Source organism: Mus musculus, chromosome 14 (genome assembly GCF_000001635.26).
Source record: "Mus musculus strain C57BL/6J chromosome 14, GRCm38.p6 C57BL/6J".
Lineage (NCBI taxonomy): Eukaryota > Metazoa > Chordata > Mammalia > Rodentia > Muridae > Mus > Mus musculus.
In genome coordinates, this window is record NC_000080.6 from 27953699 (window position 1) to 27971773 (window position 18075).

At 39.9% G+C, this 18075-nt stretch overlaps 1 protein-coding gene across 37 annotated transcripts in view; it reads left to right on the plus strand.

Moving 5' to 3' along the window:
- The window catches only part of Erc2 (ELKS/RAB6-interacting/CAST family member 2), an 856263-nt gene that overhangs the window by 331424 nt on the left and 506764 nt on the right, over nt 1–18075 (plus strand). For all 37 annotated transcript variants that reach the window (XR_383172.4, XR_001781112.2, XR_383171.4 and 34 more), the window contains one exon: nt 12698–12865. Coding sequence is in view for 28 of the 37 variants with exons in the window: in XM_006518931.3 (XP_006518994.1) it covers nt 12698–12865 (168 nt within the window). In the remaining 9 variants the exon portion in view is untranslated. The remainder of the gene's footprint in view (nt 1–12697; nt 12866–18075) is intronic.

An 18075-nucleotide genomic window follows, 5' to 3' on the forward strand; every position in this document is an offset into this window, starting at 1 on the left:
GTGATTGTTTAGGGCCAAAGACAAAAATAACCAACCACTAAGTATGTAGTAGCTCTTACTGATCCATGGAACTGAATAGAAATTATAAATTAGTTGAAAATGCATTGTCAAAATTAACATTTACATTAATATTAATTGAAGAGGGATATGGGTAGTGTTTGTTAGACATGAATTCATATTTGTTATGACTATGATCCCAAGTGCACTGGCAGTTTGTGGACTGGCACACTGTGTGGGAGGTCTGTTTGGATTGGTGCACTGTGTGGGAGGACTGTGGACTGGTCCACTGTGTGGGAGGCCTGTGGATTGGTGCACTGTGTGGGAGGCCTGTGTGGATTGGTGCACTGTGTGGGAGGTCTGTGTGGATTGGTGTACTTACTGTGTGGGAGGCCTGTGGATTGGTGCATTGTGTGGGAGGGCTGTGGATTGGTGCACTCTGTCAGAGGTCTGTGGATTGGTGCTCTGTGTGGCAGGCCTGTGGACCTCCCATTTGTCTTTTTTTCACTTCACCACTTAAGTACAGATACAGACGTGAACAGATGCCCCTGGGTTATGATAGGACCACATTCCTACAAACCCTATCTTAAGATTAAAATGTTGAAAATTAAAAGTAAAACTTCCAAATGATCCAGCTGTAAAACTGCTGAGGATGCACTTCAAGAGGGGAGCACCAGCACACAATAAAGATGCAAGAACATCCATGTTTCCCGTTATACTTTCCACAATGGCCACATTATGATGGTGTTTATCGAAAGATGAATAGTTAAAGAAAACATGGTGCTCTTACACAATAGACTTCTATTTGGCCATAAAGAAAAATGAGATCATGTCATTTTGCAGGAAAATAGGTGGAATGAGAGATAAGCAAGTTAAAGAAAACAATAAATTAAGCCAGTCTCAGAAAGGCAAATATTGCATGGTTTTTCTTGTATATGGAATCTAAGGGAGAAAAGCAAACATGAAAATACAGGGTTCTGTGATGGGTGTGGAAAGACAAAATGGTAATGGCCAGAGGGATACAGGAGAGGTCAGTGTGGCTAAAGTACATGGTGGGTGTGACCAAGCACCCTGACCAAAGCAACTCCGGGAGGGCCGGGTTTATTCAGCTTCTGCTTCCACCTCACAATTCATCATCAAAGGAAGTCAGAACAGGAGCTCAGCAGGGCAGGAAGCTGGAGGCAGGAGCTGATTCAGAAGTCATGGAGGCGTGCTGCTTACTGGCTTGCTCCTCATGGCTTGCTCACCCTGCTTTCTTATAAAATGCAGCACCATCCGCCCAGGGATGGCATCACCCATAATGGACTGATGCCTCCCCCATCAAACACTAATTAAGAAAATGCCATACAGGCCTGCCTGCAGCCGGATCTTATGGAGGCATTTTCTCAATTAAGGCTCCCTCCTCTCTGATGACTCCAGCTTGTGTCAAATTGACCCAAAGCTAGCCAGCACAGTATGCTTCTATGGAAATGTCTCAATGAAACTCCTTAATTTGTATCATTAGTATAGGCTAGGAAAGCAACATTATAAGTGGAAAACACATTTAATACCTTGACCCTACCTAGCCTCAGAGTATGGCAATGGTACACTGAGAGTGGGGACTGTCACCTGTTGTTGCTGCCCAGGATCATGAGACAGTTTTCGGCTGAGAAAAGATCAAAGTTCCATGCATTATTTAAAAACCAAACATGTATTTATTGGTTCAACAGAGGGACACTTAAAACTTAAGAGACAACAGAATTGAATCATTGTAAGTGGTTGTTGGTTAGAGAGCATTATTTACAGGAAGCAAAGTAGATTCCTTTAACTGTTGTGATAATCATAGAAATGATGCCACAGCATAAAAAATAAGTTGTTTTAAAATCTTATGAAAAATTAAACAGGGTTCCCATTTTCCAGGGGTGTTTCATAGACACAAATCTTAAGGTATGGGACTTAAACAAGGACAGTGTCTGAATTGTTGTCCATTTATAAACACTTCAAATATATAAGGAAGGTACTCATTTGGATTTATTAAAAAAATCTGATCTGAGGAGTCACAAAATTACCATTTAATTTCAGCATTGAATAATCAGTGATTTAAATTCTCAGAGCTTCAGTCATAGTTCTAAGTTTTTTCGGTGCTGTGTATTGAATCCAGGGTTTTGAGCATGCTAATAGTTCAGAATTTTTGTGGCATACCTAAATAGAACCAATACTTCAAATACTTATGGCCAAATAATTTTGTCTTTAAATTGAATGTGCTTCTTTGAAGGAAAATGGATATGAATGAATGATACCTACATTTTCTTTGACTTAGTTCTTAGTAAGGATAAAAGCCTGGAAGATAGGCTTTGAAATGTCAGGAGATACTAAGATTGATAGTTCTGCAAATTGGCTTTAAGTATTTGAATTTATAACTATCATCGTGTTGCAAAATAACATTGATTTTGGAATGGCTTACTTCCTTTTGTAGTAATTCAAAACTATGACAGCTCTGGTTTTATGGTGAGTGTAAGAACCAGCGAGGTAACTTCAATGAGGTAACGTTAGTGTTGGAAGTTTTATTAACAGAATTTTAAGTATTAACACATGACTTACAATTCCCATGTGTTTTCAGAAATTTTCTGGAACTGAACTGAACATTAAATTTTGAACTTTGGACTAGTCACTTAAAACCATTTAATTTTAGTGTAAGAAGTAGCCAAAAATCTGAGTAAGAAAACAGTCTTTATAAGGAATTGGCTGGCTTATAAACCACATATGATAGGAATTCTGCACTGGCAATACCAAACACTCACATCCCAGCACTGTCATCTTCACTACAGTAGGTGACATGAAGGACTCAGGTATAATTTTTTTTGACAGGTAGGTAAGACAAATACATCTTTATCATATGAGAGTATAACTTGTGCTATTAATAAGTTAGTGGTTGTAAATTTTGTAAGCATAGCCTGTGGGTATAAAAATACCAAATATCCTCAAATTCTAGATATATAAATATTACTTAAGAGAATAGATTATGAGAGAAAGGAATACTGTGCATTACAAAGCACTCTGCTGTAATAGCCACCGCTGTATCTCTTTGTGCTGCTTTCAGGCTTTAAAATATGGTGCAGGATTTTCCACTTATCTCATGTGTAAGCCTCTGATGTAGCTGAAGGCTACACATGGGTTAGGGATTATATGTCCTCCTCCTTCCATGGGCACTGGTGCTGACTGCAGTGGCCAGGAGGAAGATACATATCTCACTGACATTACCCAGCTGGCCGGAAAGGCCTAACTGAGATGACTCAGTCTCTTGTCATCTGTGACCCTGAGAGGCATTACAACAAAAGGCTGAATGCAGGGAGCTCTTGGGAGAAAGGGGCGTCTGTTGGTTTCTGCTGGAGCAGTGTTGCTTTGCTGAACTTGGTCTCAGTGGTTTCATTTAAATGGTGTGAGTCTGTAAACATGCAGAAGTTGCCTAATCAGTTTTCTAGAGAAGCCTTCCCACAATCTTTAGCCTGCTCCTCCTTGACACACAGTTTTACCTCAGGTTAGGTTCTTTACACCAATAGTGGGTCATAGAGTCCTTCGACTTCTGGGTGTTTCAGCCAGCATGTACTATCAGTGTCCAATTCTAATTTCTTTAAAAAGAAACAAACAACCTCCCAAAAACTTTGAATTGATTCTTTGTGAGTTTCACAACATGCACCCCAATCCCACTCATCTCCCAGTCACTTCATATCTATTCTTTGTTCCCGCAACTTTACCCTCAAATTCACACACACACACACACACACACACACACACACACACACACACAAAGCATAGAAAGCATCTTATTGTGGAAGCTGTAATATGTTACAGTGTGTCCCACAGCATATATCTCTGTCCATACGTCTTCACTTGCAATGTTCATTGCAATGATTTAATGGTCTAGTTCCAGGTCTCTGGCTTTTGTAATACCATCAGTATTGGATCCTCATCAGGACTTCTCCTGGTTATCCTGTTGTTGCCCTGTATCATGGAGATCCTGCAGCTTTGAATCATCAAGACTGGCTCTTTCACACATCCCAACCATTAGCAGATGATATAGATTTTTAGGTTGGGTCAACTCAGAGCCCTGGATCTTGGCTTGGGTGGTAGCTGAGTTGTTCAGTATGCCAGCTCTTTATCTGCACCACTAGAACTCTCTAGCAATACTTCAACTAGGCCCCCCAGTGCCACCATTGACATGAGGCAGGCTCAGCTTTTCTGCTGTCATATCCTAGAGACCCAGGGGGGTTGCAAGAGCTGAGGGTGAATACCGAGGGATGGGGAGATGTGCGGAATTGGGATGCATAATGTAAAATCTACAGTCAAATCAAAAGTTAAAAATAAAACAAACCTAGTGCTTAGCTGCTCTGCCCTCACCTGCATTCTTAGAACTGTGCAATTCAGTAAGACACAGATGTCACCACCCTGTTAAAGGGCCACATTTACAATACCTAGAAAAATGATTGTCTCCAAAACATATCTTCCTATTTCTTGACTGGAGATACGAAGGATACTGATGGAAGGGAGATGAAGAAGCCTGAGTCACAACTGAGTACTCAGTAAGAGACAGAGATGCTCTCATCAGTATGGTCAGTTTTGGGTAGTATAACTGCCAATGAATAGGGTTTATTCTCTAAAAAATTAACTTTTTTAAAAAAGTTAACTTTTGATACAATTAAAAATTTATATGAAAGTTTTGAAAAACAGTGATCATTCTGAGTTCTTAGAACAAACAAAATAGACTTCAGTGAGACTTATACCAATGAAACCAGCAAGCCCATGTGCTCATAGGTCATTGCTCAACTCTCTCATGGAGGTAAGTAGTTTCTGATCGTCATAGAAGAGAAGCCTGTAGGGCCCCTGTGCCAAGGTTCAGCCTTGATTTGGAGAGGGATTTCTGAAAGAGAGGTGTTTGAGAATGGTGATAAAAAACAAACAACTTGAAGTCAATTGTGGGGTACAAGCTCACAGCCTGTTGTGTCCGGCCAGCAGACCACAACCTGGGTTCTAGCCTGGAAAGGCATTTTGGAAACCTGGAAGAGAAGAGGGGCTAGGTGGCGAGAGAAAGAAATGTAGCCAAGACAGTTATTCTGATCAAAGCTCAAATTTTACTGTTGCGACACTAGTTATGAAGGAAGGGGGAGGGGACCCGATTCCCGCCGAATAATCTCTGGTCCAGTAGAAAGGTGCACATGTATGGCTCCGCAGGTTCCAGCAGTGGGCGTGGCAGAACGAATGAGCAGGAAGCTCCACCCCTGAGCAAGCAGGTTTCAGGCTGGGGGAGGGGAGACTACAACAGCCTGTTTTCTGCTTGAAACAGCTTTCTCTGGAGATCTCCAGATAGCTCCTCCAGGTAGCTCAGCTTTCTCACACCAAGGCCTAAATTTTATTTACTTATGAATTCAGTCATTTACTCCAAGTTCCCTTTTGATTATCCCATAAATCATTATTCCATGACCTCAACCCCCTGATTTTTAGAAAAAGACAGTGTGTGTGTGTGTATGTATTGCAACTGAATTCAGAGATCTGCCTGCCTTTGTAAGCACAAACAATAAATTTATCTAGGTGGGATCCTGTCCTACGATTGCCATTCTGACCATGTCTGGGCCAGGACCCAAGTTCACTCTGTTCCAGGCCAATCTTGAACTCAGGAATCTGCCTGCCTTTGTACCTTTCTGACAAGCTGGCTAATAGTGCAGCTGCCTCTGTTGTTTTAGGTCTACAAAGATCTTCATACAATTCATATTGCATCCTTAAATTTTGCATAGTTAAGAAAATATTTTAAAATCTTGTTTTCAGAGTTCTTTCCCACAGCTTTATGGACTGTTTTGAAAGTCACAGCATTTACCATTTTTGTTAAGGGTATAGACACATCCTTGCCTCTGAGACTTGTACTGTCTCTGATTATCCTGGAGTCATTAACCTTGGCAGAGAAGACATTCCCTGATAACCTTGGCTGGGAGAATGTGTTTTAAAGGAGGATCATGAAGTAAAATTATTTTTTTAAATATAAACAAGCCTCATATCTACAAACTGTCAACACTCATGGAGGCCCACACCCTGCTAGCTCTGCTCCAGGGGTGAAAATTCATGTCACACCATTCCTTCCAGGTCATGCAGGACTTGGCACCACTGTATTAGGACTGGTCCAGTCTGGTCTGTGGCCTCTCCAAGCAATCCTTGACATCTTCATTCTGTCCTTCTGGAACCATGCAAGCACCAGCCTATGTCAGTGTGATGACATTTGCACAGCAGAGCTAGAAAACCCTTGTTTGTTGCTGGACAGAAATCCTGCCAGAGACATTCAAATACAAAAGAAACTAAAATCCTAAATGTAGTTTCATGTTCCATGGGCTAGAACTTGGAGCCTTAATAGAATCACTGACCTGTTATTACCATATGATAACCATAGGCCACACATGATTGTTGAGCTCCTGAGGCATGGCTGGTCTTAATAAGATGAATAGAAAGTTCAGAGTAAGTGCTAGGTTTTAAAAACAATCCGAAAATGTGAAATATCTCATAATTTTCATATTGATTATATGCTGAATAGTGATATTCTAGATATAAAGAGTTATATTACATGTTGTTAAAAATAATCTCATTGTTCTTTTTAATAGTGTAGCTTTAAAAAGTTTACACTTCCAATGAGGCTTATATCATCCTATTTACTGTAGATATATTGGCTTAGTTTTTTTTTTTTTTCTGGAGGAGTGGACATGCCTACTCTAGCCAATCTACATATACCACACACCACTCACCTCACCAAGAAAAATCACTTGTATCATCAATTATGTTAATTGACCAATTTTCAGATATTCATCAACTTCAGAGACTATCAAGATACTTTTTGTGTGACTCTGGAATATTAGCTTTCAATTAAAGGCTTTAATAAACTAATTAACTGCCCTGGAGAATTTATTCCCAGGTGGGAAACATATGTATCCACCCAACCAAACACCTCCAAGTACCTACACACATATACACTGTGTGCTGAAACATTTTAAAATCAATGTTAGATGATATACAATTCTCTGGTAGTGTGTATTGAAGCACAAAACCTTACCTTTCCTTAGAGCTATTGGTCAGCCAGTCTTTATTACATTTCTACAGTGTATAAATCATTGGATTAAGGGCTGCAGAAAGCACAGTAATAAAATATAAACACAATAGCAAATATTTATTGAGTGTTTCTGGGTGCCAGGCACTGTGCTAAGTTTCTTTCTTCTGTTATTATTTAATCCACAAAACAACTGGATGAAGGAGGTACTGTTATTATCTTGATTTCTTGTATCATATTTTATTCATGCTTGTGTTCTATGGTTGGGTTTACGGTCATCGCTGTGAGTTGGTTGGACATGTATGTGCACTGCCGTCTATTTGTGAAGAGCTATTTCCTTGAGTGCTTGCTTATTTATTTATTGAACTCAGTGCCATGGGTTTTATTTTCATTCCCAATTTTTTTTCCTCCCAAGCCCATGATATTTAACTCACGTATTCACTCCCAAAGACTCAGCTTCCTTTGAGTTTTGTCCTTGAGTCTTCTTTTCTTTTTTCTTTTTAAACCTCTTTCAATATGGAGTGGAAGAACTGGAATAGAATTTGGGGTCCTATGTTCAGAAAGAGCAAAGGAGAAAAAGGACTTTTCATTTTCCCTAGATTCATGTAAATTGCATGGACTAGTTCTTTACAGTATGTGTAAAAATCTAGTTTTAAGATGCCTGCATCTTATCAAATCCAGAAGTTATAGTAGTAGCTGTTTTTGAATGGTTTAAGGTATCATGCCTTTCCTTCAATCCCTACAGGAACATGGGGTTGGTGGGGGAATTCTTGCCTCTCACAGTCCGTTGAAGATGCAGACTTTCAGAGGATCAGATATCTTGCAGCTCCACCATCTACCAAATATAGCCTCTAGGATTTCTAAGGAATGGCAGAATGTTGGTATGCCAACAGGAAGTGATGTGCTACATCTGGGAGCATGACTAAAATCCCAGACGCCATCTTTCTGCAAGGGGGCTGACTAGACAACCCAGTCTTTTTCAGCATTCAGGAGGGCAGAGCATTGCCTGTGAAGGAGAACGAGTGGTCTCCACCACAGCAAGTTTGGGGTTTGAGGTTATTTTGTTGTTTGTATCTTTGGAAGCTGTGTATGTTATGTATCCTTCCAACTTTGAAGCTGTCTTCTCATTTGAATGATTGTGAGTTGAATCAAATTCAAATAGACCCTTAACCCAAGTCTGCTATTAGGGAAAACAAACAAACGGAAGGACTTTGGATGTGGAATAAACTATCCTGGGAACTTTTGTGAGCATTCTGGTTTCCTTCTCTTTTAAAGTTGCTGTTCATGAAGGCATGTTTGTTTTATTCCTGAAGAGTTGTCAAGCAAGTCTCAAGCAGCGTTTCCTTTCTCATCGAGTATTTGTTTCTGGAGTGTTGTTGTCATTTTAAGATTGACACAAACCACTTGATTCTTAAAATTATTTCTGGCACATCAAGTGGCAGTTGGTGTTATGTCACAATCTTGAAACTGTTTCTGAAGGCCCACATAAAATATGGCAGAGAGGTCAGGAGCTGTTTCTATAGAATTTTTAGAAGCACACCTCACTATTGTAACTGGTTATAATTCCTGGGTGCTGACATGAAGATTAATAATGTTTAGCTCTGATTTTGGCAATTTCATTGCCACAGTCCTTTCGTTTCAAGTTATTACCTGGAACCTAAGTGATAACAAATGTTTTGTTTTATATTGCCAGAAACAAAGTTAGTTTCTCATATGTTACATGTTTTTATACATGGACGCACACACATGGATACAGACACACTGACACACACAACTGGATCAATAGGAGATGAGAAATTCTCTTAAAATGGAAAGCTGTTAGTAGTTTAAATGCTAGGTGACTAGGTCTCATGTGGTTAAATGATATGGGGAAAATGGGAGTTCAACCGTATGGGTCTTTGTGCATTGATTATTTCATACAGTTCTCGTTTTCTTTTCTTCTTCTTTTTTTCTCTTGGAAATGATATCCCTCTTTGCTTTGCCAAGTATTATTATTGAGTCAACTGCCAAAGTTTAAGAGAGAGTGTCAAAGGCTCTTAAAATTATTTGGTGTTGAGTGAAGGAACAAAGAAAGGTATTCTACGTTCCCAAACAGTTCAACTTTTATCTTTCTACCTGATGTTAGACAGAAAGGCCTTCCTGATTTCCCTTTTTTTAATGTAGTGTGCATTGTTGGCAGATATCAGCGTGTTAGTAAGGGCAACTTTAATCCACTCATTGATACCCATTTTAGAAGTACACATTTTAATTTCTCATAGAATAGGCTTTTGCTGGCCTGCTTGTCACTATCTTTACACTTCTGTGCATCAGAAGTCCTGCATGCTTGCTTGTGGTTTTGCACCATCTGGAAGTTCAAGTTTGACTTTAGAAATGACGTCATGCTTGCTTACTGCAAGCTGAGCTAATGTTGGTTGAGAACTGGATCCAGTTCAAGTCAAAGTTTTTTATTTAAAAAAAAAAAAAGACCCTCAAGTTGTTTTCCCCCACCCCCTTGCTTCTAGGAGACTTTACAAAGCTTTAAAGATAGGGGAAGGTGATTGAGGGGCATGTTCCAAATTTCTTTGAAGTTCAGTTCATGCCTTATGGTCATGGAAAATAAGCTCCCATGCAGAAGAACTCAGCTGGCACTGGCATCTTCCTGCCACATTGAGTTTGGTTGTTGTGAGTAGCTTGTTGATCACATCCATCCTTGCTCTCTGTTTTAGTCCAGGAAAAAATATTCTCATAGAAGGGCTTACCTTTAATCTCTTCTGGGCTCAGGACAGTTCACAGCAGGGCACTGCCAAATCACAAGTGGTAAAAAAGTACCACAAACACTGTTTGGATTGTTCATTTTCTGCAGCCCCTTTATCCAAATGCTCTCCACTGTCATTCTTGATCTCACATGTCAGTGCTGATGGTGGGCATTTTCTTTTGGTCCACAGATGGACCATCCTGCTTTGACAGCTAGGATGAAGGACTGTTGTATTATAAAACCCACAGTTCTCAGTCTCTGATCACAGAATGTCGGTTCTCTCTACTTGTGCAGTCAGAATTGCTCACATCTATGTCGTGTTGCCACAATCTTTTTTTCCCAAGACAATCACTTGTCACCTTTTCTCGCCTGGTTACTTTAACCTTTTTACTTCTTGTGGTTGCTGCTGCTTGATTTTCTCTTGTGGAGGGCCAGGATCAAACATCTATTACCATAGCATTCCATCATCCATAAGTAACCCATTGTCCCACAACCCCTTTGTTCTCTCAGGAGGCTTATATGGTATTTTGGTTTCTGGACTTGGTTTTGCTATTGTTTGGTCTCTCAGTCATGAAAGAGAATGGTATGCATGTCAATTCTCAGTTAAACACTCATTTTTTTCAAGTTGGTTAAAATACCAAATTTAAGTATATTGAAGTATAAATTATAGAACTGTATGGTTTGGTGAGCTTTGATAATTCTCTTCATCATGTATCTGCTCTCAATCAATATGTAAAACAAAAGTGTCCTTCCTATGGAATCACATGTCATCTCTTGGTACTTCTTCCATTTCCTCCCTAGTAGCCAAACTTACTGTCCTTCTTCAGGAAACATGGCATCCCATTGTCAAGCCCATGTCAAATAATCCATATTTACTCAGGTCTTCTGCTCTTTACACATTCTCTCTCTCAAGGCTTTCTGCTGCCCCCCTTAATATTATTTCATAGGGAAAATGATTTCAGTCTAAGAATTGTGGAGTGATAGTGTGGTGCTTTGAATGAGAATGGCCCCCATTGGCTCAAAGATTTGAAGCCTTGGTTCCCATTTGATAGACACTCTTGAAGGATTAGGCTGTGTGTCCTTGTTGGAGAGGTGGGATCCCTGTTTAAATGACTTCTTTTATAAGAGTTGCCTTGGTCATAATATTACCTCATAGCAATAGAACTGTGTCTAAAACAGATGGAAAAATTCTGGTGCTGTAATTTATGTTTGCTGACATGGCAGTCAATAATTTTAGTAAAGATTTCTCGTCTTAACATTCAATTGAGAAAACAAATGCCTTGAGAGTAATGTATTAGATATCATTGTTTAGCACAGAATCTCCTAGGAAACTTGTAGGTGGTTGCTGATAATGATTAGGCCTTCATATGGTATGTAGTGGTTGTTCTTAGAAATTGACAGAGCATGCATTTGTAAACATGAGTGAGAATGTGGTGGAAATTGATAAAGGGGACTCTGAAAAACAAAATTAATTTTAAATGATTTTCATATTTTTTTGTATTATTGGTATTTGTATTTTTGATATTTTGGTGATTTTCTTCTATGACCTGATCTGTGCTGTCTAGTTTAGAAATCAAACTTACTTCGTGAATGGTATGCAGAATGGTAAATTACCTATAAGGCTTGGGGTTTGGGAAATGACTCTGTCAGTACGATAATTGTCATGTAACATGACAACCCAAATTTGGGACCCTAGCACGCAGGGAGAAGCTAAATATGACAGTATGCATCTGTTATCACACCTCTGGGGAGGCAGAGACAAGAGGATCCCTCGGGGCATGTTGGCGAGTCACTATAACTGCATTGGTGAGCTGCAGGTTTAGCAAAATACTATGTCTGAAAAAAATAATAAACCAGGGTGAAGAACAGTTAAAAAAAAAGTCACTTATCATAAGCTTGGAGACTTCACATGTTCAAATACATATGCACACATGCATCCTCACATACATGTGTATACAATCACATGAACATGACACATATCACACATATATACACAAAGATGAAATACATAAAGCTTATGTTTTTTCCTTTAATTAATAACATTTGAAAAGCGTGAGTCTTGGTTTTCTAATGTTTGGACTCAGGTAAAAATGGGGATTCTTTGGTGTTCTTTGTCTGTTTTTAAAAAGTGTTTGGAAAGCAGTCATCATCTAAGTTGAGGATGTGCTTTGCTCCCTGGCAGCATCGCTTCCTCATGGCCCCATGCATTTTTCTAATTTAGCAGCCTCCCTACGTGTCTATCTTGTTCATCCAGATGCTCTTTTTGTTCTCAGCGTTCTTGGATGATCCTGCAAAGCATGAGCAATGTTTTCCCTCCCTGGGATCTCATGTGGAAGAATTCGTGTGCCTTGTTCACTACCCTAAGCAAACATATTGTTTCCCATAAGTAGGGAAAACAAACATGGGAACATGCTACTATCTTGTGATGCCTTATTTCACGAAAACTCTATAGAATTTTTAGAAAGTATTACTGTTCGGCTATTTGAACAACAGAACTTTATGGTTGGTTGTAGGTTGTCAAAATGCATTGAGGTGACTTTAAAATAGATTTATATTCTTATTTTTATGTATTGGATGCTTTTCCTACGTGTACGTCTGAGTGCCATGTGCATGCAGTGTTTCTAGAGGCCAGAAAATGGTGTTGGATCCCTCAGAGTTAACAACTTCGGAGATAGTTGTTATCAACCATGTGGGTACCAGAATTGAGTCTGGGTCCTCGGAACGAACACCCAGATAGTGTTCCTAACCACTGAGCCATTTTTCTAGCCCCCACCCAGGTGTCCTCGAACAGAATTAATTGCACTCTGCTCAGGTGCTGTCTGCTGCCACCCCTATACACAGAACAGCACTGATTATTGACAATCTCTTTGTAAAACAAAACCCTTCTGTCTTTGTCCTCATCTCAGGTAGATGCACTGAGATTACGGCTGGAAGAGAAAGAATCTTTTCTCAATAAGAAAACAAAACAGCTTCAAGACCTCACCGAAGAGAAGGGGACCCTAGCTGGAGAGATCCGTGATATGAAAGATATGTTAGAAGTAAAGGAAAGGAAAATCAATGTTCTTCAGAAAAAAGTGAGTAGCTGATACAACCCCTTTAACCTGAGAGTTGTTGCCATACGTGTGTCTGATATTTCAGAGAGATTTAGGGCTGTGAAAGATAAAGTATCTTTTGAAAATTTAGATTGGGATTATCAACTTTTTATTTACTGGTATTTAATTTACTAATCGTTGGAAATTATTTTTAATGTGGCCTGTGTGTTTTCTATTTGATTACCCAAGAACTAAATAGAGATTTAAAAAAAATTGCAAGTTTAATTACTGAAGAATTATACCAATTTATATGCAAATCTAAAACTTAAGCCTGTGGGTTAAGAGCTGGGATTGTGGCTCAGTGGGAAGAGTTTGTACTTAGCACGTGCTGGGCCCTGAGTTCAGGCTAAGGAACTCAAGAAAGATAAGTAGATGAAAAATATAGATTCCAAAGTGGTAATTTCAAGTTTTTTCATTATGAAAGTTGGCTAGTATTTAGGGAGTGTGTCTTAACGACATATTTTAGACATATTCTGTAGCTACATTGACTTTGGTTGATCACATCTTGTTGTCTTTATCCATTCATATCGCCATAGCAAATATCCTAAACTGAGGAATTTATAGAGTGACATTTAGTTTCTCGCAGTTCTGGAGTCTAGAGAGCCCTGGATCAAACTGTACATGGTTTGGTGTCTGGCAAAGTTCTCTTTGCTTTCAAGATGGTGCCTTCTCATTGCATGCTCCCCCAGGGCTAAGTGCTTCATTCACACTCAATCACAGAAGGCATAAAGGCTAAGTTAGTTCCCTTTTGCCCTTTTATAAGATCCTTAATCCCACATGATGGTCTTGACTCTCTTGACCATCACTTCTTAAAGACTTTACCTATTAATACACTAGTGATTAGTTTTTAACACACACACACACACACACATATGGTCCCACACCTAGACCATAGCAATGACCAAATCCATGTGGACTATTTAGAGTGGTTTGGTCACTTCTTATGTGAAACTAACTTTTACTTAGTTGGAATCAGTGGCAAGAACATACAAGGAGTTCTACCACAGTGATCCAGTAAGATCACTCTTTAAGTGGTCCATTTCATTCTCTATTGGAGACCTTGATTTTGTGACATCACCATGGTTTTACTTTGGAGAGTTCTCACTGTCTATGTTATACAGTTTTTGGTACCCAGCACTTTCCTTATTATTGTTATTGTTATTTTTAAAAGGTCAGCAAGAGGAAGAGCTGTTTCATAACCCTGCTCTCCTCTGAAAATCAAAATTCTAGGGATACACAGGACTTTCTGGTCCAGGGGTAGCTATTATGGAAACTGTCATCATCAGCAAACTGGCTGGCCAGGAAGCCATTGTAGCCAGCATGGTCATGTGATGCTACCGATGCAGACACATAGGAATAACTGGCTCCTCCTTTTGGTGTCATGTGTCACCACCTCTCACCTGGATTATAGCATCCTTACCCTAGATGTTTTCTTACATCCATCTACACTTGTGCTACCTACACCCTGTTCTTAACATGGAAACTAGAATTTTCCATTTAGATCTCAAAAGAATTTAAGTCACTCTCTAATCAGAACTTTCCCATGCCAACCACTTATATAATTTATAGGTCTTGGTATAAATGAAAACATGGAACCCCTTGCTTCCAAATTAGTAATGTTAAGATAGTAATAGTAGATCATTAAGTCAAGAAGGGTGGCTGGCACAAGGGTACAAGTCACAAGTTCATGATTTTGTCCCATCCAAGTAGTTCAGCTTTCACTGAGAGTTGCAGGTGGAAATTCTTACAAAAGTCATAGAATCCTAGTTAATTTGACTCCTGACCACCTATTCTCTTTTCTTTGCTCATGCCACATTAGTAACTGTACTGGCTAGTTTTGTGTCAACTTGACACAGCTGGAGTTATCATAGAGAAAGGAGCTTCAGTTGAGGAAATGCCTCCATGAGATACAACTGTAAGGCATTTTCTCAATTAGTGATCAAGGGGGAAAGGCCCCTTGTGGGTGGGACCATCTCTGGGCTGGTAGTCTTGGGTTCTATAAGAAAGCAGGCTGAGCAAGCCAGGTGAGGCAAGCCAGTAAAGAACATCCCTCCATGGCCTCTGCATCAGCTCCTGCTTCCTGACCTGCTTGAGTTCCAGTCCTGGCTTCCTTGGTGATGAACAGCAGTATGGAAGTGTAAGCCGAATAAACCCTTTCCTCCCCAACTTGTTTCTTGGTCCTGAGGTTTGTGCAGGAATAGAAACCCTGACTAAGACAAATTGGTACCAGCAGAGTGGGGTATTCCTGTGACAACCTGACCATGTTTTGGGGAGGTCTGTGGAAGGACTTTGGAATTTTGGGCTTGAAGATCCATTCGTTGTTAAGAGCTCTGTCAGATGTTTTGTAGGAGCTTGGAAGATAATGTTGAGAACAGTGCAGAAGATGGAGGCCTGGCTTGTGAAATTTCAGAGGGAAAATTAAAGACTCTTTTCAGGGCCATTCCTGTTTTGATTGTGAAGATTCTGTAGTTCTGGTTAGCTGGGGCTGAAGAATCAGCTGTGATTAACAAGATACCAGAACTACTAAAACAAAAACTTTGCATTACTGGGACTATTGATGCTGGTTAGCTGGAGCTAAGAAATTAGCGGTGATTAAGAAGAGACCAGCATCATTGAGGTGACATTTTCTGGGAAGTGTTTTCTGAGAGCACAGTGGCTGTGTTCCAGATATAGCCAAAGTTGTACATTGTGCTGTGGCTGGACTTGGTAATGTGTAAGGGTCACCCAGGTGGTACTGGTTTTGAAGGCATGAAGGAGTTGAGCAGAGCAGCTGAGGCTTGGCACTGTGAGAGGCCATGGAAGGCCATTGGTGAAAGTGCAGCCTCAGTTGCAATTGATGGCCCAGGACTGAAGGGGTCATGCAGTGTTTTGGAGATGCCAGTACCATGAGATGACCACCAAGAGCAGCAGCAGCAGTGGAGTACAGGCATCTGGAGCCTAGAGGATGACGCGTGTGCTACAAAGGGCATGGCTGGAGAAGTGACCCAAGCCCTTGGAGGAGCCCAGAAGATCGTGAGTTGGATCCCAGACATTGGACGGTTGGAGATTGACTTTTGCTTTTGATTGTGACTGTGCCCTGATATTTTCCCTCTTGAAGGAAGAAACTGTTTTAGTGGAGCCCACAGTTAAGAGACTTTTAATTGTAAAAAGTCTTTGGATTTTAAGAGAGATGGATATTTTAAAGAGATTGAAATTTTAAGAATATGTAAAGACTGTGGGACTTTTAAAGTTATTTAGATCTTGGGGATGAATAAGATTGTAAGGGTTGAGGCTTACTAGTGATGTTTTTGTGTGTCAAGTTGACAAGGGGTCAATTGTACTGGCTAGTTTTGTGTCAACTTGACACAGCTGGAGTTATCATAGAGAAAGGAGCTTCAGTTGAGGAAATGCCTCCATGAGATACAACTGTAAGGCATTTTCTCAATTAGTGATCAAGGGGGAAAGGCCCCTTGTGGGTGGGACCATCTCTGGGCTGGTAGTCTTGGGTTCTATAAGAAAGCAGGCTGAGCAAGCCAGGTGAGGCAAGCCAGTAAAGAACATCCCTCCATGGCCTCTGCATCAGCTCCTGCTTCCTGACCTGCTTGAGTTCCAGTCCTGGCTTCCTTGGTGATGAACAGCAGTATGGAAGTGTAAGCCGAATAAACCCTTTCCTCCCCAACTTGTTTCTTGGTCCTGAGGTTTGTGCAGGAATAGAAACCCTGACTAAGACAGTAACTAAGGGCTGTATATTCTTCTGAAGAGACATACATGTTGTCTCATAGTGCAGACATTTTATAGGACTTCAGCTTTCATACGGCACTGGTTCCAGACCCATGGTGCTATCTATCAACTGCTAAGCTCTTCAGTCGAAATGAGCTATAACTATGACAAGTGTATTATATTTTAAAGATTTTTTTTCGAGGAAAGTCCATATAAGAGTACTTGACAATAATTTCTATATTATTTTATGAAAATGTTTTGGGTGTATCAGTCATATAAAATATACTTCTAAAATTACTGCTACTTGTATCTTACTGTCTATTGAGAATATTAGGAAATGTAAAATTACATATGTCAACCTCATTGTGTTTGTAGCAGATGGGACAGCTATAAACATTCACATAGCTCATGCCTTTGCTTCTTGAACATCTCAGTTCACAAGGCTTTATCATAGGCCTTGGTCCTTCCCTCCTACACAAAATACCATGTGTATAGTCCAAATCCCTCTGGTTTACATGTACAATTTTATTTTTCTAAGGAGAACTTATCACCATCTGGAAAATATATACCTTTTAAAAGTTTTCAATTGATATTACCAGATGCTAGAATGTAAGGCTTTATTATATTTTCCTCTGCTGTATTTTCAGCAGAGTAGGCGTATTTGCTCAGTAAACATTTAATGACATGGGTGAATGAACTGACTCCAGGGTTAAAAGATGGAACAGGAGCATCTGATGAGATAAGGTTAGGGTCTACCATTGTCACCTATTGTCAGGAAAACCTATGCCTACCAACTTGACTGGAGAATGAGCTGTACAAAGAAAAGAGGTGACGTATGTTTCTGTGGTCTGTAGTGGGATTATCAATGAATTCCTAGGACCTACACCCCTCACTTTCCTATGCTTCTGTTACTCCATAAATGAATTCTCTACTCTTTCCTCTTAGAGAACAGGACAAGTCTCTTTTTGATGTATCCCTGTTCTATCATGCTGGACCAGGAACCTAAGTAGTACACTGTCTTATCTTTTACAAATAAATTGAAGTTAAATTAATTCTTGAAACTTTACCAAAGCATTAACAAACTTTTGTCTAGCTCTCTCAGGATAATGGCTATTTAATTGATTGTATTGCCAATTCATTCGTGTCTCTAGCTGCATATGTATCAGAAGATGGCCTAGTCGGCCATCAGTGGAAAGAGAGGCCCATTGGTCTTGCAAACTTTATATGCCTCAGTACAGGGGAATGCCAGGGCCAAGAAGTGGGAGTGTGTGGGGGGGGAGTGGGAGGGAGGGTTTGGGGGACTTTTGGGGTAGCATTGGAAATGTAAATGATGAAAATACCTAATTAAAAAAATAATAATAAAAAAGAATTTGAACTAAAAAAAAAAGTAGATTCCCATATTAAGTACTAGGTAATTAATAAAGATGATTAAAAGAGACCTGGGCAGAGACAACTATGCACCTTTGAAGGGGGTGGGGCTGATCAGGGCAGGT